General features: G+C 42.8%; 1 protein-coding gene and 1 pseudogene across 1 annotated transcript in view; one reads left to right on the top strand and one right to left on the bottom strand.

The window, feature by feature from the left end:
- Positions 1-23,293, bottom strand: part of LOC140186004 (uncharacterized) — a 31,390-nt pseudogene extending 8,097 nt beyond the window's left edge.
- A 210-nt stretch (positions 23,294-23,503) lies between these two features.
- The window catches only part of pkd2l1 (polycystic kidney disease 2-like 1), a 71,267-nt gene continuing 68,118 nt past the window's right edge, over positions 23,504-26,652 (top strand). The window contains exon 1 of the mRNA XM_072239828.1: positions 23,504-23,759. Within this exon, the coding sequence (XP_072095929.1) occupies positions 23,504-23,759 (256 nt within the window). The remainder of the gene's footprint in view (positions 23,760-26,652) is intronic.

Raw genomic sequence — 26,652 nt, 5'->3', positions numbered from 1 at the left:
ATCAGAAATGCGTATGTAAATCACTTCATTACAGCAAGAGATTATCAAGGATTTATGTAATTATGAATGAAGTTGAAAAGTTGATCTAATGGAATCTAATGGAACAACATAATCTATTGAACTGTATTGAGAAGAACACCTTTATCAAGAAAAGAAGTGGATACAACCTTTGAGATGATCAAAAGTGACTAAAAAAATCTCAGATTAAATTAATCTGTAATTTAAATTGCTTATAACTTCTCCCCAGGTGAAAATGGCTAGTACAAGGAGTCATAATTGTAGCCCCCTGGCCAACCTCAGGGTCGCTTGGCTCACTGTCGTCTAGGGAAACAGCCCTTGGCCCCGCCAAACTGGGTAATTAGTTTGTGTGGATGCTGTATGATGTACCTCACCCCGCCCAAATAACAAACGATACACCAGATACAATTAAATGATTTACAGTTTATAGATATTAATGGAACTATATAATTAATAGAGAATAAAATATAAAAGGAAAATAAAAGGCGCCACACTTATCAAAGTTCAATCTCTTCGTGCACAAACAGTTGGAGCTCAGGACCCTTCTTCTTCACCCTGCGACCCCTCGGACCACCTCGACTGGCCGCCTGGGACCAACAACGGTGGTCGACCAGACGCTCCACACGAGTCCGTCTCCGTCTCCTCGCCGAACGCCCTCCTCGGGGTCTGACCCTGTTAGCGGACTCACAGCACCTGGTCCATCCTCTGTCTCTCTCTCCCGCCTTCTCCCCCCAAAACCCTGTGCATACAAATCTTCCAGATACACCAAAATCATAACAACTATCCCAATTAGTTCATAACATCTTCATATCACCGCCTAACCCAAAACAAGCTGCTAGCGCAAACTTCCTCTGCGTTTAACATAACAAAGAAGCATTCCCAAGTATAACATAAGAAAGAAGCCATTTTGATTAGCCTATGCAGTAACATAAAGTTGAAACCCCCAACATAATTTTAAGATGATTGGAGGAAAGGATAGGGAGGATTTCAGAGGTATGGTTTTTACATGGAGTAGTGGATGGATGGAATACCCTGTCAGGGGTGATGGTAGAGGTAGCTTTATTAGGGACGTTTAAGAAACTCTTAGATAGACACATGGATGATAGAAAGATGGAGGACTATGTAGGAGACAAGGGTTAGATTGATCTTCAGAGTAGTTTAAAATGTTGGCACAAAATCGTGGGCCAAAGAGGCTGTACTGTGCTGTAATGTTCTCTGTTCTAACTAGAGAGACAGTGGTAGCCACTGGAACAGATGAATTAGTTTATAAAACCAATTCACCTGACCAACTGCTTGCCTGTGTCTCTCCATTTCTAACATAATATATACTAACTGCTATGGTCTGAAGTAGGAATGCATTCACATACTCGTGCATCGTAGGCCCAATGCTTACTTTAGACAGCGTTCCATACCATAACACTGGTTTGCTGAACCTCTTTGCTGATCTCCACAAATGTCAGTCAAATGATTGGGAGAAGACTGGTACGGTCTGGTTACCTAAGGGAATATAGAAGAATTTTTCAGCTTTTTTCATTGGCCATGAACTTTAGCTTTATTTTTGTCCACAGGTCGGAGTAATGATTGAACACACTGAATCATGGTTCATGTCAGCTACAGTACTGTACTGGATAGACGAGAGAATTTGTTTTACCCGGTCTGCCATTTTGTATGTTAAAACTTCGAATGCCAAAATTTGGGAGTGATCTGGTTAAACTTAATGTAGGTCAAGAGAAGTCAGGATCACACGATATTATTGAACACTGCAGCTACAGAATACTGTTATATAAGGAAACATCACCTTCTTTTTTCCTCAGTTCATTGTTGCTGCTCTCAAACACTGTCAACAGCTTGCAGTTTAAACTTGCAGTCGGATGCACGGTCGCGAGGCGGTTAGCACAACGTTATTACAGCTCAGGGCGTTGGAGTTCAGAGTTCAATTCTGGCATCATCTGTAAGGAGTCCGTACACCCTCCCCGCGGAAGGCACGGATTTTCTCCAGGTTCTCCAGTTTCCTCCCACAGTCCAAAGACGTACTGGTTGGTAGGTTAATTGGTTATTGTGAATTGTCCTGTGATTAGGCTAGGGTTATATCAGGGACTGCAGAGTGGTGCGGCTCGAATCTATTCCATGCTATGTCTCTAATTAAAATATAATAGCACTGACAGCTTTAATTGGTTTCTGTTACTTATGGCTGCGGCATAAATAACAACAGTAAAACAGATGGTTAAATAGAGTCTGAGGAGCAGGTTTTTCCTTTGTTCCTCATTCAGTTTTTTCACCAGATGTGTTTTTTTTTGCGGATAATCATTTCCAGTAGTTTCTAAATTTCCTGAATTGCAAGTTGGAGCATCAAACGCTGGGGTTGTGTAAGGACCACCTGCATATCATAAGCAACATTTTTTCCAAGGCAGCCCTTTGGATTTTGAAGCTTCAGCTGTTTGCCTTGACATAGTCTGTGATGATGCCTTAGGTAAGACGTTAAGTGGGTCGGCTCTGGAGAGGAATGTGAGGAATTGCAGAGGAATCCAGGTTGCAAACTACTTCTTCAAAAGTTGCAAAATTGTCTGAGAAAACTTGAGCAATTCAGAATGTACTTTGCCCATACCTGGGGCATGGTGGTGGAGCAGAATTGCCAGACCGGTATTCCAATGACCATGGGTTCCTTGGCAGGATGGATTTTAAACTTAAACAATGAACTGTCCAATGCAGACCTGTTTATGCATCTCGGGAAAGAGATTGAAGTGGGCATTGTGGGTTTCCACTCAGTCTTGTCCTTTATTCCTCTCCCATTTTAGCCTTCATTGGGACCACTCTCTCTGTGACTCACTAGTCTGCATAATTTTCCCCTGCAACTATAGGAGGTGTAACACCCATCGTTTCACATCCTCCCTCACCCATCAGCCAGGGAGCCAAGCAGAGGTTCACCTGCATCTCTTCCAGTCTGGTCTCCTGCATTGGGTTCTCTTGTATTCCTAGTTGCAAGTCCCTTTAACTATCTTTCCCCACTCCCACACAAAGTTGTTTTTCTTCAGTCATCCCTGTTGTTATGGAGAGGCCAAATGCAAATGGAAAGAACAGCATCTGTTTAGGTAGCTTACAGCCCAATGGTATGAACATTGAGTTTTCAGGTGACCCATTCCCTGATTCCCTACTCCCACACACACTCATACCTCCATCTGGATTTCTTCTCTCATTGTTCACCTCACCTATTCCCTGCCCTACCTGGTTTTATCTTCCCATCATCCCCTCCCTATCTGGTTCAACCTATCACCTACCAGCTTGTATCCCACTGCTATGTGCCGGCAATCCTTCCTTTTCTCTCCCACTCCCGATGCAGGATGTCAACCAGAAACATCAACTTACTCATTTTGCCTCCGCAGATGCTGCTTGGCCTGCTGAGTAGTTCCAGTGTTTGGCTTTTTTTGTTGTCGATTCCAGTATCTGCAGCCTCTTTTGTCTCCATTCATACAAGAGCCTGATTCAAATTCGGATTTATTTGTCATTTGCATGTCAAAACATGGACTGAAACGTGTTGTTTGTGTTAACAACCATCAGAACCTTGGTGTGTGCAGGGGACAGCCACAAGTTCCAGTGCCTACACAGCATGCTCACAATGCTCGGCAGAACAACACAGAACACAACTAAACAGAACCCAACAAACAGCAAAATAACAATAGCAAAAGAAACCCCTTTCCCCTCTCCCACCCAATGTCCCACGCACTCACACACACAGACAGTCCTCCAACTCCAGGACAAGCTGCCAGCCTCCAGTCTCCAGGGCTCGGCTATCGGGCTTCGACGTCTGGACTTCAGATCGACCTTCAGCTTCCGATCTTAGGTATTCATCCCTGGGCTAGCCAATGATGCAAGTCTGAACTCCAGGTTTAAACTCTGGGTGCACCGACTGACCAGCTCTCGTGCCTCCTGCTCACAAGGGCTCCTGGTCCCTGGACTTCATGCACAGAGTGGATTTAAATATCTCGGTGTTATAACAAGCCTCCGCAATGGAACATGGGGGATATCCCGATATGTCACATTTTTAAAAAGCCACATATTTGGTCGGCTGCAGTGTTTTTTGAAATTAATGATTTGATTGATTTTCTAACAGCCTCTCACTCCTACCTATAAGTAGAAATATAGAGAATTACAAGCTGACAATTTCTACCAATGGAGAATATGTTTAAAGGGTGGATTAAAGCTGGTTGCACAGTCATAATCTGAGCATAAGATGGCACTCTTTACTGAGGCCGAAATGCACTCAACAGTAAGCAAATCCCTTGCTCTGTTTACAAGTTGCATTTTTATGCAGCTACATTGTGCAAAGGTGGGTTAATATTCCAGAGCGAAATGAGTCCAGAAAAGGATTTCCTCATTCACCTCTCCCCAGGCATGAAAAAGGGATTCTGTTGAAATGATACAGGCTATGTTCACAGTGATTAAAATGTGTTAGCAAATCAAAGTCTAATGTAAATTCATAATTTAAGTACAAATATGTTACTACCTTGAAATTCATTTTCTTGCAGGCATTTACAAGAAAAAAGGAAATACAGTAGAATTTATGAAAAAAATTTACATAAACAGACAAGTGTGCAAAAAAAGACAAACTGTGCGAATAATACATAGAGAAACAAGTTGCCAAGAATCCTTGAAAGTGAGTCTGCAGGTCATCGAATCAGTTTAGAGTATTAGTTCAGGTTCAGGAGCCTGATTGTTGTAGAGTCATAACTGTTCCTGAACCTCATAGTGTGGAGATCCTTGATAATGGACGTTGATTTCTTGTGGCAGAGCTCTGGCAGGCAAATAAACTCTTCTTGGGCTTCCAGCTGGTTACAAGTATTAATTTGAAACGACTTTTTGATGACAAACTCTGCCATCTTCATCAGGGATCATGCCTGGGCAAGTCTAGGATGGTGGTATATATACCCCTGTCGTCTCTCCGTCCTGATTGGTTAGTCCTCACCCAATCAGGTTTCTGCTGTCCCACCTTGCTTACAATCGAATTTTGGTTCTTACTTAGAGCAAGACCTTCATCTGTGTTAAAATTCTTCTCCACTGGTTTTATTTCAATGGCTTCCTTCACCAGGCGGTCACAAAAGCCACAGTGTGGCACAGCAGTTTGTGCTGTGAAAGTCCATCCTGTGGTCATTGCATATGCAATGTTCTGCTTCTGCCGATTTCTCCGGATAACCTAAACGGATACAGCTCCTATGCTCCTTGACGTAGGTTTCCATCGTGCACCCCAATATACACTGCTCCTTATTCACAGAAAATCCCATAAACACCAGCTGTCCTGAGTGGCAGGTCATCTTTGACCTGTATAAGCTGTGATTTGAGCTTCTTTATGTGTTGTGGATAGTATTAATCCGGTATTTCTTCAAGGTCCTGGTGATCTTTCCAGAAACTGTGGAAATGTAACGAAGACAGGCAGTAGTGACAGGTTCCTCCTTATTGTTAGGTTTTGAGCATCCAACCTAGACCCAATGTATCGAAGCAGCTACAAAGAGGCACAACAACAGCTATATTTCATTAGGAGTATGAGGAGACTTGGTATGTCACCAAAAGCACTCACAAATTTCTACGGACATCTGCTGGCACACTCTCACCACTCTCTGAGTGAAGAAATCCCCCCATGTTCCCCTTAAACCTTTCACTTTTGACCCTTAACCCATGACACTAATTCTAACAACACACATCAAAATTGCTGGTGAACGCAGCAGGCCAGGCAGCATCTCTAGGAAGAGGTACAGTTGACGTTTCGGGCCGAGACCCTTTGTCAGGACTAACTGAAAGAAGAGCTAGTAAGAGATTTGAATGTGGGAGGGGGAGGGGGAGATCAAAATGATAGGAGAAGACGGGGTGGGGGGGGGATGGAGCCAGGAGCTGGACAGTTGATTGGCAAAAGGGATATGAGAGGATCATGGGACAAGAGGTCCAGGCCTAGGAGATCATTTTGGATCTCTCCTTCCCCCTCCCACTTCCAAATCTCTTACTAGCTCTTCTTTCAGTTAGTCCTGATGAAGGGTCTCAGCCCGAAAAGTCGACTGTACCTCTTTCTAGAGATGCTGCTTGGCCTGCTGCGTTCACCAGCAACTTTGATGTGTGTTGCTTGAATTTCCAGGATCTGCAGATTTCCTCGTGTTATTGCTAATTCCAATCTGACCCAACCTCAGTGGAAAAAGCCTGCTTGCATTTACCCTGTCTATGCCTTTTATAATTTTGTATACCTCTTTCATTTTGTAACTCAAAAACATAGAACTAGTTGAAAGAAGAACAAGGTTTTGTTTATACCATTAGTGAGGCATGCTCATGTGACATGGCAGTGTAATGGCGTATATAATTTACATACTGTTACTCATAGCCTGCAGTGCATTATATAAACAATGAAGAATGCTTAATCGAACAATATACCTACAATATTACTCAAATGTTCCCAATAATATTAAATACACTACACTCCTCAATGCTTAGCTATAAACTTCAACTCAATATAGAACACATCTCAACTTATATACATATACTATATGCACAATATACTATATAATACAAATACTATACAGACATCCACAGCACAGTCAATTTAAAATTGACCCATTCAGGCCTGAAGATTTAATCACTGTGGAGGATCACTTTCTCGTGTGGAATAACGTCTTTCCTGACAGGTGGTGGGGGAGGTCCCTCTGTTTTTCTGGTGAGACTTGTGGCTGTGAAACAACCTCAGGTTCCGGGGTCTCCTCCCTGGTGGTTGTAGGAGTTGATTCTGAGACGGCAGGGAGCGGTTCTGGCATCTCTGGACACCCCTCTCCTTTCTTCAGCTTTTCTCTCTGGATCTACTTTGCTCGTTGCTTCTCTCCTGGGCCCGGCTTCTTTCCCTCTCTTTATCCTGCTCCTAATCCCTTCCTCGGCCGTGCTCCCTTTCCTCACCCGCGATTTGCTCACGATCCCTGTCATGGTCTCGTTCACGCCCCTGACCCCGCTCACACTCTTGTTCCTGCACTGCTTCTTTCTCACGTTCCTTCTCTCTTTCGTGCCTTGCTTTTTCTCACTCACGTTCTTTCTCTCTACCTCTTCGCTCCTTTTCAACTTCTTGTCTTCTTTTGTCTCACCTTCCATTTTCCTCTTCTAGTTTCTTGTGAATATCTCTGAACTTGCAAATTTCTCGAGAAATGAGGTCTTGTTTGTCCTCTTCCATTTCCATAGCACTGATGTCGTCCTCCTCTTTCTTTTCCTTTTTTTTCTTTTGAGGATGTGCATCTTGATCTGGGAAGGAGCATTTAGTTCACTGGAGAATTCTCTTATTAATCCTTCTATCGCTCCCTTTATGATCTGATCTCTCCTCTTGGTTTCCTCATCCACAATATCATATGACAAACCCTCTGCTTTTGTATCTCCATTGACTCCTTTCTTATTGGCTTTCCATTCATCCAGCTGGCTTTGGTCTTTGCATCTATTTTTCAAGCAGCTTTTTGTCTCCTGCTTGAAGTTAATGCAATAACCTTAAATGCACACAGCATAGATTCTGCTTCTTTATACTTAGAAAAGCCGAATACTTGCATCGTTCCTGAATCTCCTTGAACTCACTTTCAGCTTAAAACAAAGCCACATTTTGCAAGTAATTGCCTATTTACCATTTGGTGCAACAGACTTGATGGGCTGAATGGCCTAATTCTGCTCCAATGTCTTCTGATCTTATAACTGGATTTTATATATGAAGGAATCAAGAGTTAAAATTGGCATGTCGCAAAGCTACAGTTGCTATGGGGGACTTCAACATGCAGGTAGACTGGAGGAATCAGGTTGGTACTGCACCCCAAGAAAGGGAGTTTGTGGAGTCCCTCCGAGATGGATTCTTAGAACAGCGTGTACTGGAGCCTACCAGAGAGAATGCAATTCTAGATTTAGTGTTGTGCAGTGAACCAGATTTGATCAGGGACCTCGAGGTAAATGAGCCATTAGGAGGTAGTGACCATAATATGATAAGCTTTAATCTACAGTTTGAGAGGGAGAAGGGAAACTCGGAAGTGTCAGTATTACAGTTGAACAAAGGGAACTATGGTGCTATGAGGGAGGAACTGGCCAAAGTTCAGTGGAACAATAGCCTAGCAGGGATGACAGTGGAACAGCAATGGCAAGTGTTTCTGGGAATAATGCGGAAGGTGCAGGATCAATTCGTTCCAAAGAGGAAGGAAGATCCTAAGGGGTGTAAGGGGAGGCCGTGGCTGACAAGGGAAGTAATGGACAGTATAAAAATAAAAGAGAAGTATAACATTGCAAAGGCGAGTGGGAAGCCGGATGGTTGGGAAACTTTTAAAGAGCAATAGAAGGTAACAAAAAAGACAATACATGGAGAAAAAATGAGGTATGAAGGTAAACTAGCCAAGAATATAAAGGAGGATAGTAAAAGCTTCTTTAGGTATGTGAAAAGGAAAAAAGTAGTTAAGACCAAAATTGGGCCCTTGAAGACAGAAGTGGGTGAATTTATTATGGGGAACAAGGAAATGGCAGACGAGTTGAACAGGTACTTTGGATCTGTCTTCACGTGGGAAGACAGAAACAATCTCCCAGATATAATAGTGGCCAAAGGACCTAGGATAATGGATGAATTGAAGGAAATTTATATTAGGCAGGAAATGGTGTTGGATAGGCTGTTTTGGGTCTGAAGGCTGATAAGTCCCCGGGACCTGATGGTCTGCATCCCAGGGTACTAAGGGAGGTGGCTTTAGAAATCATGGATGCCTTGGTAATCATTTTCCAATGTTCTATAGATTCAGGATCAGTTCCTGTGGATTGGAGGGTGTCTAATGTTGTCCCTCTCTTCAAGAAGGGAGGAAGAGAGAAAACAGGGAATTATAGACCAATTAGCCTGACGTCGGTGGTGGGAAAGATGCTGAAGTCAATTATAAAAGATGAAATTACGACACATCTGGATAGTAGTAACAGGTTTGGTCCGAGTCAGCATGGATTTACGAAGGGGAAATCGTGCTTGACTAATCTTCTGGAATTTTTTGAGGATGCAACTATGAAAATGGACAAGGGAGAGCCAGTGGATGTAGTGTACCTGGACTTTCAGAAAGCCTTTGATAAAGTCCCACATAGGAGATTAGTGGGCAAAATTAGGGCACATGGTATTGGGGGCAGAGTACTGACATGGATTGAAAATTGGCTGGCTGACAGAAAACAAAGAGTAGCGATTAACGGGTCCCTTTCGGAATGGTAGGCAGTGACCAGTGGGGTACCGCAGGGTTCAGTGCAGGGACCGCAGCTGTTTACAATATATATTAATGATCTAGATGAGGGAATTAAAAGTAACATTAGCAAATTTGCCGATGACGCAAGGCTGGGTGGCAGTGTGAAATGTGAGGAGGATGTTATGAGAATGCAGGGTGACTTGGACAGGCTGGGTGAGTGGGCAGATGCATGGCAGATGCAGTTTAATGTGGATAAATGTGAGGTTATCCACTTTGGTGGTAAGAACGGGAAGGCAGATTATTATCTAAATGGAGTCAAGTTAGGAAAAGGGGAAGCACAACGAGATCTAGGTGTTCTTGTACATCAGTCACTGAAAGCAAGCATGCAAGTACAGCAGGCTGTGAAGAAAGCTAATGGCATGCTGGCCTTCATAACAAGGGGAATTGAGTATAAGAGCAAAGAGGTCCTTCTGCAGCTGTACAGGGCCTTGGTAAGATCACAACTGGAGTACTGTGTGCAGTTTTCATCTCCAAATTTGAGGAAGGATATTCTTGCTATTGAGGGAGTGCAGCGTAGGTTCACAAGGTTAATTACCGGGATGGTGGGACTGTCATATATCGAAAGATTGGAGCGACTGGGCTTGTATACTCTGGAATTTAGAAGGCTGAGAGGGGATCTTATTGAAACATATAAGATTATTAAGGGATTGGACACGCTGCAGGCAGGAAGTATGTTCCCGCTGATGGGTGATTCCAGAACCAGAGGCCACAGTTTAAGAATTAGGGGTAGGCCATTTAGAATGGAGTTGAGGAAAAACTTTTTCACCCAGAGAGTGGTGGATATATGGAATGCTCTGCCCCAGAAGGCTGTGGAGGCCAAGTCTCTGGATGCTTTCAAAAAAGAGATGGATAGAGCTCTTAAAGATAGCGGAATCACAGATTTTGGGGATAAGGCAGGAACTGGATACCGATAGTGGATGATCAGCCACGATCACAGTAAATGGCGGTGCTGGATCAAAGGGCTGAATGGCCTACTCCTGCACCTATTGTCTATTGTCTATTGAAATTGAGCAGTACTCTAAAGCAAATGAAAAAGCCAATAAGAATCGAGTACCAATTTTGCTGAGTGCATTGGGTAGAAAAACATACAGAAGCTTTCTCAGATAGGTTGCCTACAAAAAGTGTTGTAGTTGGACCACTGCTATCATTACTTTCACAATTCCTCTGAACAGCACGGTCTGTCCTTGGTCCAATATGCTTTCTAACCAGAGGCACAGAGGTTGGCACCAACACCTGTTTTCCCTCTGTTGACAACGGTTCATAGTGTTTGGCATGGAGACAGTTGTGATATCTTCCAGTACCTTTCTTAATTCACTTTTGTTTGACTCTATTGCAGGGGATGTGGAATGCAAATGGTGGCTAGATCTCCAATTAAGTTGTAGTTGTCTCAGCCAATGATGATCCCACAATGCTGGCCCTCCTGTTTTCACCACATTCAAGTCCAATGTGGCTTGTTGGTTGTTGTATTTCACTGTCACAAATGTCGTTCCCACAGGAGTTATCTTTTCTCCAATATAAGTTCTTAGGTGATATCTGTAGGGTCCAGTTCAGCATCTTTGTAACGGCATTCAAACTCATTTTGTGAATAAATCGGAATCAGAATCAGGTTTAATATCACTGGCATATGTTGTGAAATTTGTTAACTTTGCGGCAGCAGTACAACACATGACGATAGAGAGAAAAGAATGAATTACAGTAAGTATATATCCAGTATATTAAATAGTTAATTAAGTAGTGCAAAAAAAAAGAAATAAGGAAGTAGTGAGTAGTGACTGAAACAGCCAAGCCAGCGTCCAATTCCATTTTAATTAATTCGCCGTTCTCTTCTAGTGTAAGCCAGCTTGCTTGTCTATTGTTAGTTTTCATAATGTAAATCTCAATCTATGCAGCCCTGTGTCACTCATTATTGTCAAATATTTCATCAACAGTATGCAGATTAGTGCTCTTTTTGAAAATACAACTTGACATTTTATCTTTTTCCCTTTCCTGTGCAGTCCATTTATTTTTGTCCAGCCAACATGCTCTTTGTAAGTGTCCTACTTTGTTGTATTTTCTGCAAGTTTTGCCTTTAAATCTTCATTGGCCTGGTATATGTGAGCCCCTACCACAACAATAACACAATTTGTAAAGCCAGACAGGTTTCTGTTTAGACATTGCAATTTTGTTCATTCTTACTTTCATTCCTGACTGCAACTTAATTGTGTCTCTGCCTGCTGTTTCTATTGATACAGCTATTTCAACTACTCTTTTAAATGTAAGTTGTGCTTCTGTTAGGAGCCGCCTTGAATGCTTTCTTGTAAGATTCCACAATCTAAACAATCTCTCAGTACATCATTTAGCCCATTATGGAAAGAACAGTGCTCAGACAATCTCTTCAATTCTGCCACATAAGCTGAAATAGACTCCCCATCCTTTTAAATCCACTTATGAAACCAAAAGAGTATTGCAATCAAGAATGGCTTCAGTTCTGACTGTTCTTGCATTCCTCTAAAGTTCATTTTGGCTGGTTTGCTTGGAGCAGTCAAACCTCTTAGGAAACTGTACGCTTTTCCACCTAATGCACGCAGCAAAACTGGTACTTGCTTCTCATTTGCTATTTCATTTACTTTAGAGTACTGTTCAATTCGCTCCGTATATAAAATTCAGTTATAAGGCCAGAAGACATTGGAGCAGAATTAGGCCATTCAGCCCATCGAGTCTGCTCCGCCATTTGATCATAGCTCATCCATTTTCCTCTCAATGCCATTCTCTTGTCTTTGCCCCGTACCGTCTCACACCCTGACATCAAGAATCTATCAACCTCCGCTTCAAATACACTCAATGACCTGAACTCCGAAGTAAAAATTCTGTGAGCTCTTTCAATTTTGGGAGGCTGAGATAGAATATCTGAGAACAGAGATTGAAACAGATTGGCAAAATAATCCAATAGGTTCCCAGATTCAGAGTGTTCCGGAAGACCTAAAATATGAATGTTATTTCGACGAGACTTTGCCTCTAAGTCAACAATTTTGCGTTGAGCCTGTTCCAATCAGGTTGAAATATCCGCAATCTGACATTTCAATTCTTTAAACTCAGTATTCAAGGAAAGAATATTTTCCTCAATAGTCTGTAAACTCTGTCGGAACGACTTCAACTCAGAAGTGTTATTATCCATTTTGTTATTGAGAGCCATCAACGTATGTTCCAAACGCTCAGCCCAGACAGGCATATCTTCTGATTTTTCTTTCGAAGTTTTTTCCTTTCCATTGCTGGGTTCAAAAGGCTGTTTTCCACTTCTTAAAGGATACGACATAATGACCACTATTTCGTTCTAAGATCCAAAAAATAAAAGTTGAATAATTCAAGGTTCAGACTGGGGAAAAGGAGGAATTAAAGGCAGCCACAAAATGCATGTGTTACTCCTTTGAGCTGCAGGCGGAAGCCCCAGTGACCTGAACTCCACAGCTGCTTGTGGCGATGAATTCCACAGATTCACCACTCTCTGGCTAAAGAAATTCCTCCTCATCTCTGTTCTAAATGGACGCCCCTCTATTCTGAGGTTGTGCCCTCTTGTCCCAGACTCCCCGCTCCCCTTTGGGAAGCATCCTCTCCATATCCACTCTATCTATGCCTTTCAACATTCGATAGGCTTCAATGATTACCTTCCCCACCATTTCATCCGAAATTCCAGCGAGTACAGGCCTAGTGTCATCAAACACTCCTCATATGATAAGCCTTTCAAAGATTCAAAGAACGGTTATTATCAATGAATGTGTACATTATACACCTTGAGATTTGTCTGCTTACAGACAGCCACAAAGCCAGAAACCCAAAGAATCTAATTTTAAAAAAGGACCAAAACCAGAGAAAGAAAAAGGGAAAAACACAATCATGCAAACAATAGAAGCAAGTGACAGCATTCCGAACCAGGATGAGTCCTTAGATCCACTCCCTGGAGCAGCTGGAGTAGGCCCAAGTAGCACAGCAGCCAGAGCAGTCCACCACCGAGAGATGAACGAACATTGCAGGAGAGCAAGCGAAATCAGCCCAGCCCTCGCCTCTGGTCCCGACACTCAGGCTTTCCAGTCTATCTGGACCAGCGTTTAAATTGTCTAAGCACTGGGTAGTGCCTCGCACTACAAACCAAACCCCAGTGTAGCAACATGCTTGGACCGCCCAGCTTGATGCCATTCTCGATCTCACAAAAACAGCTCAGCACTTGGAGTGATTCCAACCCCACACCCAGGTTAGGTGGATGGGCCATTGAAACTCTTTTGCATTGATTCCACTCCAAATTGCTCACTCGAACTCCAACTCCAACCATGAAACCAACTCCATTGACGACTCTGTCTCAAACACCTTATGCTTCGGCTTTGCAACGCGCCTGCACGGCCCATCCTTCAAATCAGCTTTGCCTCCGCTTGCTTCTTCATTGTTTCTGGTGATAGTTTACCATAATTTTCTTCAGAAAAGATGTCAGTAGTAATGTTTTAAGTTATACTTCTTGCCTTTCCAACTACCAGTAAGCTGTCGCATGCCTTTGGTAGCGCCATTATGAACCAGAATCATTTCCAGATTTCAATCCCGGAATCATTTCTGTGAACTTCCTTTGAACCCTCTCCAATGTCAGCACATCCTTTCTTAGATAACAGGCCAAAACTGCTCGCGATATTCCAAGTGCCTCATAAAGCCTCAGCATTACATCCTTCTTTTATATTCTAGTCCTCTCAAAATGAATGCTAACATTGCCTTTGCCTTCCTCACCCAGACTCAACCCACAAATTAACCTTTAGGGAATCCTGCACGAGGATTGCCAAGTCCCTTTGCACATCAGATTATTGAATTTTCTGCCCATTTAGAAAATAGCCTACATTTTTATTTCTTCTGCCAAAGTGCGAGACTCTACACTGTATTCCCTCTGCCACTTCCTTGCCCATTCTCCTAATCTGCCTAAGTCCTTCTACAACCTCCCTGCTTCCTCAACACTACCTGGCCCTCCACCTATCTTCATATCATCCACAAATTTGGCCACAAAGCCATCAATCCCATCATCCAAATCACTGACAAACAACATAAAATGTAACGGTCCCAATACTGACTCCAGCGGAACATCACTAGTCACCAGCAACCAATCAGAAAAGGTTCCCTTTATTCCCACTCTTTGCCTCCTGTCAATTAGCCAATGCTCTATCCATGCTAGTATCTTCCCTGTAATACCATCTTATCTTGCTAAGCAGCCTCACGTGTGGCACCTTGTCAAAGGCCTTTTGTAAATCCAAGTACATAACATCCACTGATTCTCCTTTGTCTATTCTGTTTGTTATTTCCACAAGTAATTCCAAAAGATTTGTCAGGCATGATTTTCCCTTAAGGAAACTGAGCCTTCTGCATTGCTCCCAGAAACTCCAGCCATTGCAGCTCTCTTGTCATCCCTACTAGTTCCCTGGTGTCCCCTTCCAATCAACTTTATCTCTTGTGCAATTGAACACATCAGTCTTTCCAATGTTACCAACTATTTCTGCTTTTTTAGAAGTTTATAATTATTATCACCCAGTACTCACTGTTTATGAACAGATTAATTCATCCATTTTGTGTTTTTTTTATTACTTGACCACTTCTCCATCACCCTTCTGAAGAGACACCATGCTGTGTTTTTTTTAAAAACTCGAACGTCTTGCTGCATTTCAAGAGGGAGGTAGTCATCTCGGGCTCATTAAAAACTTCGTTTTTGCCACTGTCATATTTTGTAACTCCAAACATAAAACTAATTGAAAGAAGAACAAATGATCTGAGATAAACCTGTCTGGTTTCAATTTTACCTTTAGTAAGGTGTGCATGAATTGCATGACATGGTGGTGTAATGACGTATGCCATTTACGTACGTTTTACAAATGACCCGCCGTGCATTATGTAAACAACAAAGAATGCTTACTCAAACAATACATTTACAATAATACTTGAATATTACTCAGGTATTACTGATATATTAAATACAACAACACCTCTAGCAAATATCCCCTCATTCTCCTATACTTGAGGGAGTACATTCCTAACCCATTCAACCTTTCCCTATAAGTCAGGTCCTCAAGTTCTGGCAACATCTTTGTAAATTTCATCTGCACTCCTTCAATTTTAGCGATATCTTTCCTATAGGTAGATCACCAGGACTGCACACAATACACCATTGGTTGAGTGGATAGCCAGAGACTTTTACCCAGAACATAAATGGCTAAAACAAGTGGGGGGGGGGGGCTATTATTTTATGATGATTGGAGGAAAGTAGAGGGAAAATAGAATGTCAGAGGTAATGTTTTTACTCAAAGAGTGCTGAGTGCATGGAACTCCTTGCAGAAGGCAGATGAGATACATTAGGGACATTTAAGAAGCTCTTAGGTAGGCACTGGGTGATAGAATAATGGAGGACTATGTAGGAGGGAAGGGTTAGGTTTAAGTTAAAAGATCAGTACAACATCATGGGCCTGTACTGTTTTAAACAAGCACTTCAGTCCAACTCATCCATAACAACCAAGATGTTTATCTAAATTAATCCCATTTGGCTGAGTTTGGCCCATATCCCTCTTAACCTTTTCTATCCCTGTGCCTATGTCATTAACTGTAGTAACACACAAAAAATGTTGGAAAAACTCAGCAGGTCAGGCAGCATCCATGGAGAGGAGTTGACGTTTCAGGCCAGGATCCTTCATCAGGACCTGATGTGTCTCTTTATTCCTCTCCAATTGATGCTGCCTAACCTGCTGGGTTTCTCCAGAGTTTTTTTTTTTGTGGTATTTTGGATTTCCAGCATCTGCACAATCTCTTGTGTTTTAAACATTAACTTAATTCATTTTCCACTGATGCCAAATGCTTCCACTGTTCTGTTTTTATTCAGATTTTCTGCATCTGCAGGATCTCTGATATTCATATTGGGCAAACACAGAGAAATCTAGAGTACAAGATTTGTCAATCTTTCATTTTGTTCATTAAGAAAGTGCAAATATTTTTCAAGGATAATATTTTCAAGGTGGAAGACAGTACTGAGAATGTACTGAATGCCACAGAATGACAAAAAATGTAATCATTACTGGGAGACGAGCATTTTATCCCTGTTTACTCTTCATAAGGAGATGTTGAGTCAGTTTTCTGAACCAGTGCAGTTATGATACAAATATAACTGCTTTCTAGGCCTTCTGATCAGACGATTAATGCAGTCACATAGAACATGTGGAATCACATATGGGACATAATTCATTGCCTGGGGAAGTTGGTGAACTAGGTTGATTTTCACAAAGATCCATTAGCTTTGTGGACAGAGGAGAAAATAAGGTTGTGCAGTGTACCAGTGAGAAAGTGGCACTATGTTTACAACACCACAGTACTAGTAAAAAAATACTTAAGTTACTTTACCCTGTCTGTGGTCATTGTTCTCGGGGCTATTTTTTCAAATTTGTGGAAGAGATAATCGTGGACCATTTATAAATCTGATGGTGGAGGGGAAGAAGCTGTTCCTGAATCATTGAGTGCTGCTCTATAGACTCCTGTACCACCTCGTTCATGTAGTAACGAGAAGAAAGCATGTACCAGATGGTGAGCATCCTTAATGATGGATACAACCTTCCTGAAGTCCCCTTGTAATTGTCCTCATGGCAGAGCTGGCTGAGACCATAACCGTCTGAAGCCTGCTGCGATCCAGTGCACTGGAGGCTCCGTATCAGGCTGTGATTCAACCAGTCAGAATGCCTGAAAAAACTGTCATTCAGATGAAAGATGAGGTGCTCGTCTTCAAGCCTGATCTGGGATCTGCAGAAGGCCACTGGTTGACAGGTCAAATTGGGATTAACAGGAATAGGAAGCTTAGGGTTGTACCCTGCAAAATAAACACAGGTGCTCCAAAATGTAGTCATCCAATCAATGTTTGTTTTTTTTTTCCACTATTGAACTGTGAACATCAAATGCAGCACACTAGATTGGAAGAAGTCCAAATGCATTGTTGCTTCATTAGAAAATTATATTTGGGTCACTGGATGGTGGGAAGGGAAGGGGTGATAGGACCTGTTATACATGCTGTGGCTGCATGGATAAGGTGTCAGTGCATGGAACGTGGTTAGTGCAGATGGAAGGGTAATCACAGGGGGTAGGGTCTTCTCAAATTGCTGGAAGTGGAGGGGAAAGTGTATCTGGTGGTGGAATTGCAACCTTAGGGAGTATAACAATGCTTGTCAGTTGCTCACCTTTTATGTGAAGAGGATAGCAATGTTTTGCAAGGACAATAATATTCGTGGAGTGGAAGACAATGTCGAGAATGCATTGAAGGTTGAGGTTTTAAATAATTGCATGTTTTTTGTTTTCCACTGGTCAAAATTTACAACGAGACAAATTAGTATCATGTGTACTCTTCAAAGAGTAGACTTTGAATATTGGATTAGATTATGAGGACACACAGTCCTCTTTTATTGTCATTTAGTAATGCATGCATTAAGAAATGATACAATGTTCCTCTAGAATGATATCACAGAAACACAAGACAAACCAAGACTAAAAAAACTGACAAAAACCACATATTTATAACATATAGTTACAACAGTGCAAAGCAATACCGTAATTTGATAAAGAACAGACCATGAGCACGGTAAAAAAAAGTATCAAAGTCTCTCGAAAGTCCTATCATCTCACACAGACGGTAGAAGGAAGAGAAACTCTCCCTGCCATGAGCTTCCAGCGCCGCAAACTTGCCGATGCAGCATCCTGGAAGCACCCGACCACAGTCCGACTCTGAATCCGTCCGAAAACTTCGAGCCTCCAACCAGCCCTCCGACGCCGAGCACCAAGCACCATCTCTGCCAAGTGCTTCAACCCCGGCCCCCGGAACAGGCAATAGGCAAAGCAGAGGATTTGGGGCCTTCCCCTCTGTAGATTCTTAATCGCATAGTAGCAGCGGCAGCGAAGTGGGCATTTCAGAAGTTCCTCCAGATGTTCCTCCGTGCTTCTCACGTCTGTCTCCATCAAATCAGGATTGTGCACGGTACCTACTTACAGATACGATATCATTTCGGAGCGGCCGCGCACGAATATTTTGAGAATTACTGCTGAATCAGAATCAAGTTTGTTCTCACTGACTTATATGGCATGAAATTTGTTGTTTTGCAGCAGCAGCAGTGCAAAGACATAAAATTACTATAAATTACAAAATTAAATAAATAGTGCAAATAAAAGGAATAATGAGGTCATGTTCATAGACCATTCATAAATCTAATGGTAGAATTTATGAACCATTCAGTGGGGGTCTCCCGGTTCCTGCATCTCCTCCCTGATGGTAGTGATGAGAAAGGGGCGTCCTCCGGATGGGAGAGTCCTTGGTGATGGATGCTTTGCCTCTTGAAGATGTTCTTGATGCCCATAATAGAACTAGCTGAGTCTTGCAATACTGTGCACTGAGACTTTATACCAGGTTGTGATGCTACCAGTCAGAATTCTCTCTGTTGAAATGTATGAGAGTCTTTGGTGACGCACCAAATCTCCTTAAACTGGTAACAAATATAGCCTGCATTTTTCATGATTACTTCAATGTTTGGGCCCAGCATAGATCTTCCTAGATGGTGAGGCCCAGGAACTTGAAACTGCTCAGTCTTTTCACTGCTGCCCCTCAATGATTACAGGCAGGTGTTCTCCCAATTTCCCCTTCCTGAAGTCCAAAATCCATTCTTTGCTCTTGCTAATATTGAGTGCAAGGTTGTGTTGCAATACTACTTAATCAGCCAACTATCTCACTCCTATACATTGCCAAATGAGTCTACCAACAACAGTAGACAAAGATGAAATTTAAATGCAATTATTTCAAAATCCCTTTTATCCTTAGAGTCATAATTGCATATAAGCACAGATTTATGTGCTCCAGTCCATCAAGTCCCTGCCAACCATCAAATTTTAACTTATACAAATCTAATTTTTTATCCTCTGCATCTTCACATCAGTTTCCCAAAATTATGCCACTCACTTACAGAGCAGGGGTAACTTACAGTGGCCAATTAAACTGCCAGCTGCACACCCACAGGAGCTGGAAGGGAAACAGGTTGCCCAGGGGATCCCACACAGTTACAGGGAAAGTGTACAGGCTCTGCTGAGATGACACTTTTGGTCAGAATTGACCCTGGGTCACTGGAATCGTGAAACAGCAGTCCTCCAGAACCCCACACAGAGTCTGTCTCAGCCAGGAAGAGAGAGTGGATAGGCTGGGCTCAATTACTTTGGAGACGAGGAGGCCAAGGGGGCATCTAGCAGTGATATATAAAATGATGAGGAGTGTAGATGAGGTAGATACATGTTGTGTCTGTACAACCACATATCAATTAAATAAGGGCATGCACGCAGAGGTGGCTATAACTGGTATATTCACATTGCAGAGAGAGAGAGAGGGGGAGAGAGAGACAGATCTATACACAGGTGTAAACAACAGATCAATGTGCATCGGTAAGTTATCAATTGATAAGTAGTGCTAAGGGGAGTCATTGCACTAAAAGAAATAGATCCATACATAACAATATTATTAAATTTTCCTCAAAGCAGATACACCTGGAACTCAAGGGCATGAGTTTTTGGTAAGGGAGAGAGGTTTAAAAGAGAATTTAAAGAGTACTTTTTGTACTGAGAAGGTGGTTGGAATCTGGGAATGCAGTGGTAGCGAGGGTGGTAGAAGAGGGTACTCCTGCAATGTTTAAAAATTATCTGGACTTGAATTTCTCGGGCACATAAGACTGCTGGCCAAGTGCTATAAATAGGACCAGGCATGATAGAGACATCATGCTTGGCTTACAGTGCATACACTGTGCAGGAGAGCCAGATGACCATATGATTCTGTATCCTGCATCTGAAGACAGCACCCCCAACAGTTAAAACTGCACTACATCGCGTGCTCCAGCACAGAGTTTAACCAAAAACCTTGGAGGCTAAAGTCAACAACGTAGCGTGAGTAATAGCTAGCATGGAAATGAAGGGTGAAGGGCCTGATTCTGTGCTGCATGACTCTGACTCAGACAGATGACCAGATCAATTGTTATGTATGGAAGATAGCTGTGCACAAATAGGATGTTGTGGTCCCCAAGTTAAGAGACAGTTTCCAACAAGAAGGCTTGGTGTGCAGGTGTCCTTGAGGCCATGAGGTTGGATAAGCCTCTGGGACCAGACGAGATGTACTCCAGACTACTCTGGGAGGTGAGGGAGGAGATTGTTGAGCCTCTGACAATGATCTTTGCATCATCAATAGGGACGGGGAGGTTCCGGAGGACTGGAGGGTTGCAGATGTTGTTCCCTTATTCAAGAAAGGGAATAGAGATAGCCCAGGAAATTATAGAACAGTGAGCCTTACTTCAGTGGTTGGTATATTGATAGAAAAGATCCTGAGAGGCAGGACTTATGAATATTTGGAGAGGCATAATATGATTAGGAATAGTCAGCATGGCTTTGTCAAGGGCAGGTCGTGCCTTACGAGCCTGATTGATTTTTTGAGGATATGACTAAACATGTTGATGAAGGTAGAGCAGTAGATGTAGTGTATATGGATTTCAGCAAGGCATTTGATAAGGTACCCCATATAAGGATTATTGAGGAAGTAAGGAGGCATGGAATCCAAGGGGGCATTGCTTTGTGGATCCAGAACTGGTTTGCCCACAGAAGGCAGAGTGGTTGTAGTCAGGTCATATTCTGCATGGAGGTCAGTCGCCAGTGGTGTGCCTCAGGATCTGTTCTGGGACCCCTACTCTTTGTGATTTTTATGAATGACCTGGATGAGGAAGTGAAAGGATGGGTTAGTAAGTTTGCTGATGACATAAAGGTTGGGGGTGTTGTGGATAGTGTGGAGGGCTGTCAGAGATTACAGCAGGACATCGATAGGATGCAAAACTGGGCTGAGAAGTGGCAGACGAAGTTCAACCCAGGTAAGTGTGAGGTGGTTCATTTTGGTAGGTCAAATATGATGGCAGAATATAGTATTAATGGTAAGACTCTTGGCGGTGTGAAGGATCAGAGGGATCTTAGGGTCCAAGCCCATAGGACACTCAAAGCTGCTGCGCAGGTTGACTCTGTGGTTAAGAAGGCAGATGGTGTATTGGCCTTCATCAACCGTAGGATTGAGTTTAAGAGCCGAGAGGTAATGTTACAGCTATCTCGATCCCTGGTCATACCCCACCTGGAGTACTGTGCTCAGTTCTGGTCACCTCACTACAGGAAAGATGTGGAAACTATTGAAAAGGTGCAGAGGAGATTTACATGCATGTTGCCTGGATTAGGGAGCATGCCTTATGAGAATAGGTTGAGTGAACTTGGCCTTTTCTCCTTGGAGCGACAAAGGATGAGAGATGACGAGAGGCATTGATCGTGTGGATAGTCAGAGGCTTTTTCCCAGGGCTGAAATGGCTAACACGAGAGGACACAGTTTTAAGGTGCTTGGAAGTAGGCACAGAGGAGATGTCAGGGGTAAGTTTTTTACGCAGAAAGTGGTGAGTATGTGGAATGGGCTGCTGACAAGGATGGTGGATGTGGTTACGATAGGGTCTTTTAAGAGACTCCTGGATAGATATGTGGTGCTTAGAAAAATAGAGGGCTATTGGTAACCCTAGGTAATTTCTAAGGTAAGGACGTGTTCGGCACAGCTTTGTGGGCTGAAGGGCCTGTATTGTGCTGTAGGTTTTCTATGTTTCTATGTCACGAAGAGCTGGACTCTACTTAATGACTGAACAACAAAGGCCCTTGGTTAGTTGGGGGCCTGTATTTCAAAACAATAACTTGACAGTTAGCATGCTTTGAAATGTCTTCAGCTGTGAAATATCCTGCATAAATGCAAGTCCTTTATTGCTCATATGGAGCCTTTATAGAATAGTAGACATTATTTTCAGGCCGTAGCAGATAAAGTGGTGGCCCTATTGATCAAAAACTCTATATAGCACTGGAAAGGGAGTATTGATTTGCTCTGAATTTAAGAAAAAAACAGGATTATATTGTAATAGACATAAAAGAATAGAATTACTGAAATGTATTTGGTAGTTACACTGTAGTAACAGTCCAGCCAGAAAACAAGATCTCCAAATTGCAGGTCTATGGACTGAGCTGGTGCAGTGAGAGAAGTTCAGGTTATACAGAACTTCTTTAATTACGGGGAGGTGGAACACAGACACTGCTGTAATTGGGTATATTTAAAGCGGAGGTTGATAGGTTCCTGGTTAGTAAGGACATCAAAGGTTATGGAGAGTAGGCAGGAGAATATGGTTGAGAGGGATAATAAATCAGTCATAATGGAAGAGCGGAGCAGACTCGACGGGCCGAATGGCCTGATTCTGCTCCTATATCTTATGGTTTTATAACTACTGGCCATCACCACGCTCGATTTTGAAAACTGCAGTTACTGTCCCAGCTACAACCACTGCGATTAAGTCAGTGCCAATTGGTAACCAACGTTCCCTTTCCCGGAGCCTAATTAGTCAGAACTCTCGTTGTTTTCGGTCATTGCCTCTGCTCCTGCGCTTGAGATATGGTATGCACTTCAGCACGGCAATTTCCAAAATTACATCAAACTCGAAAAACCCTAGCTATCGCGTTCTGGTTATTTTAGTACCGTGGTGTTAGAAAAGTGCCAAAAATTTAAATTTTATTGGTGGAAGTAGGTCAAAAATCCATGACCAAATTGATACACATCCCACCTGGAGAATTCAGATGACATTTACTGCGTGGTAATGCAGGCAGAAGGGCAAATTACAATCCAGCTTCAAATCTGAACTGCGTATCAAATTCAGAACTGTTTAGAACCTGAATCCGTCCTTTTTAAAAAAATATTCTGCCTTCGACACCTTCGAACGATTTGCGACCTTGGGCACAGCAGCCAAGGGATGTGAATCAGATGTTGCCAACTGCAAATGGGTTCTGTAACGATCCTTGTCCATTAGCGTGATGCGACCACCTCCCAGGGGGATGTAACAACACGCTAATCTCGCTGCCTCTTCCCGAGGCTCTCTGTGCATCCCATTCGCCCGCTCCCAACTGGGAGCTCCAATTCTCCCAGGACCCATTCTCTCCCTCCGCCTGGCGTCATCTCTGCGCGGGATGGTGAAGGAGGCGTGGACAGCATTGTGGTATTGGTGTGTGCCCTGCTCACTGCCCGCCACCTGTCAACCTTTTTCTCTGAACCGCTGAGCAGACGTCTCGCCACAGCTCCCCACAGCTGAGACCCACATAAACCACCCCCCCCCCAGGTTTTGTTAAAGACCAAGTTCAACAGCATGAGTTCCAGTCAGGACAGCGATCTGAATTTACCCATCCAGGAGGTGCATGAGATGGAAAGTTTGTCGAATAAGAACGCCTGGGATAACGCAGCATACGAGGGCTCGCCTCCGAACTCCCCTTTCAAAGTGCAGACTATCTACAACCCCAGCTCTTTCCCAAGCAACCCTTACCAATGCGAGGAGCCCCCAGTGTACCCGGAAAAGAACCAGCCTTCCTCGGGATTTTGCACAGCTCTAATTAACGGAATTCGCAGTAAGTTCGAGGGACAGGAGCCATGTCCGATTGGGGTTTTCAGGGAATCCGGATTTATCATAGTTTTAATTGCCTGCAACGATTTTAACAAAACCGGGATAAAATAAGTTGTAAAATGTGAAGGGGCTTAACACTTAGCCGACTCACTTTTCCTGGTATTTCTATTTTAGGGTGAGCCCACACTTGCTATATATTAAAAATATCTTTTCCTCGCCAAAGATTGTGTTTTTCTTTGCTAAAGGTATGGGGTAAATACAAATCTGATGACACCCCTAAAATGAAATACTTAACTAATAGTGAAAAAGGAAAACTGACATTTATCTAGCCCCAAACTCTTTACAGCTAATAAGGAACTTTTAACGTAAGCCACTGCAGTCATGTAAGGAACAGTCCCAGTCTTAGTCTGGATTTAGTGAGCGCCCATAAAGATCGTGATCTGCAGTAAGAGGCAAGTGACCAGGACAAAGGGGATTAACTACCCCTGCTCTTCTTTGCAGTATTGCCATTTCAATCCCAGAGAGTAGATCGGACCATGGTTAATGACTTAATGAAAACCTACTTTGGACAATCTAGCCATATTCCAGGAGCAGTGGACATTTAGTCACTTGGAGTAGTTGATAAAATTGTGATATGTGCATTTGAAAGGCAAAAGTGTAGATAAACACAGGTGAGTCTCTGGTTTTAGTATCCACAGTGTTGGAACCTGCATTTGGACTACTTTATTATGTAAAATGCATTGGAGGTTTTGCAATGAAATGGTTCAGTTTAGCTCAATGTCAGGCGCAGTGAGTATAATTTCATAATGTTGTCTATAGATGTATAATTAATAGCTTCAACCCCCCCCCCCCATAGATACTGCCTGAGCTGCTGAGTTCCTCCAGCATCTTGTGTGTTGCTGTGTATAATTTCAGGGTGGTCTCTCTTCAGTGGTTATCCATACAGTATATATTTTATCAGAATACACCTTCAGTGAGCAGTCTGGTTTAAAAAGTGAGCAGTTGGATCTCCTGGGTAGCTAGGGAATGTATGTTTTTTTTTTCCTCCATATTTTGAGAAGCCTAGCAATACTCTCAGAACATGCAAGGCTGGGATTTCCATGCAAGTTTCCAGCCTTGCATGTTCTGATGGTGCAAACAACCCTTTGCAATCTATCTGTAGAGCATCCAGCAACATTTCCAATCTGCAGTTGTCAGTTCCATTTTCTGCACTGACTTGACACATCTAATTGAGATTAGATTAGAAAGAAAATTATAGGCCCAGTTGGCCTAACCTCAGTGGCTGGGAAAGTGTTGGAATCTATTATTAAGGATGAGATTTCGGGGCACTTGGATAAAATATGTGAAAGTCAGCATGGTTTCTGTAAAAGGAAATCTTGCCTGACAAATCTGTTAGAGTTCTTCGAGGAAGTAACAAACAGGATGGTCAAAGGAGAAGTAGTGGATGTCATTTACTTGGATTTTCAGAAGGCATATGAAGGCATATGAGGCTGCTTAATAAGATAAAATCCCATGGTGTTACAGGAAATATATTGGCATGGATAGCGGAATGTCTGACACGCAGGAGGCAGATGAGTGGGAATAAAAAGAGCTTTTTCTGGTTGGCTGCCAGTGACTAGTAGTGTTCCTTAGGGGTCAGTATTGGGACCGCTGCTTTTCATATTGTTTGTCAGTGATTCAGATAATGGAATTGATGGCTTTGTGGCAAAATTTGCAGATGATGTTAAGAAAGGATGTGTTGTCATTGGAGAGAGTCCAGAGGAGGTTCAAGAGGATGATTCCAGGAACGAGGGGATTAACATATGAGGAGCTTTGACAGCTTTTCACCTGTACTCACTGGAATTTAGAAGAATCCAGAGAGATCTCATTGAAATCCACCAAATGTTGAAAGGACTAGATAGGGTGGATGTGGAGAGGATGCTTTCTAAGGTGGGGTATCCAGAATTTGAGGACACAGCTGCAAAATTGAAGGCTGACCTTTTAGAATGGAGGTAAGGAGGAATTTTTCTAGCCAGGGAGTGGTGAATCTGTGGAATGCTCTGCCACAGACTGCGCTAGAGGCCAATTCCCGTAGGTATATTTAAGGCGGAAGTTGATAGTTTCCTGATTGGTCAGGACATCAAAGGATATGGTGAGAAGTCAGGAGTATGGGGTTGAGTTGGATCTGGGATCAGCCATGATGGAATAGCAGAGCAGACTCAATGGGCTGAATGGCCTAATTCTGCTATGTCTTATGGTCTGTCTACAGACATGAAAATAAAAATCTAGATTGAGCTCACAGTGGAATACTGAAGGGGTACTGTTCCATCTAGACTGAGCCCCAGTGGAATACTGAATGAGTACTGTACAATCTAGACTGAGCCTCAGTGGAATACTGAATGAGTACTGTACAATCTAGACTGAACCCCAGTGGATTACTGAATGAGTACTATACCATCTAGACTGAGCCCCAGTGGAATACTGAATGAGTACTGTACAATCTAGACTGAGCCCCAGTGGAATACTGAATGAGTACTGTACCATCTAGACTGAACCCCAGTGGAATACTGAATGAGTACTGTACAAGCTAGACTGAGCCCCAGTGGAATACTGAATGAGTACTGTACCATCTAGACTGAACCCCAGTGGAATACTGAATGAGTACTGTACCATCTAGACTGAACCCCAGTGGAATACTGAATGAGTACTGTACCATCTAGACTGAACCCCAGTGGAATACTGAATGAGTACTGTACCATCTAGACTGAGCCTCAGTGGAATACTGAATGAGTACTGTACCATCTAGACTGAGCCCCAGTGGATTACTGAATGAGTACTGTACCATCTAGACTGAGCCCCAGTGGAATACTGAATGAGTACTGTACCATCTAGACTGAGCCCCAGTGGAATACTGAATG

Source organism: Mobula birostris, chromosome 21 (genome assembly GCF_030028105.1).
Source record: "Mobula birostris isolate sMobBir1 chromosome 21, sMobBir1.hap1, whole genome shotgun sequence".
NCBI classification, from domain to species: Eukaryota; Metazoa; Chordata; class Chondrichthyes; order Myliobatiformes; family Myliobatidae; genus Mobula; species Mobula birostris.
The sequence above is the reverse complement of the archived record's forward strand: the minus strand, read 5'-3'. Positions and strand labels throughout refer to the sequence as shown.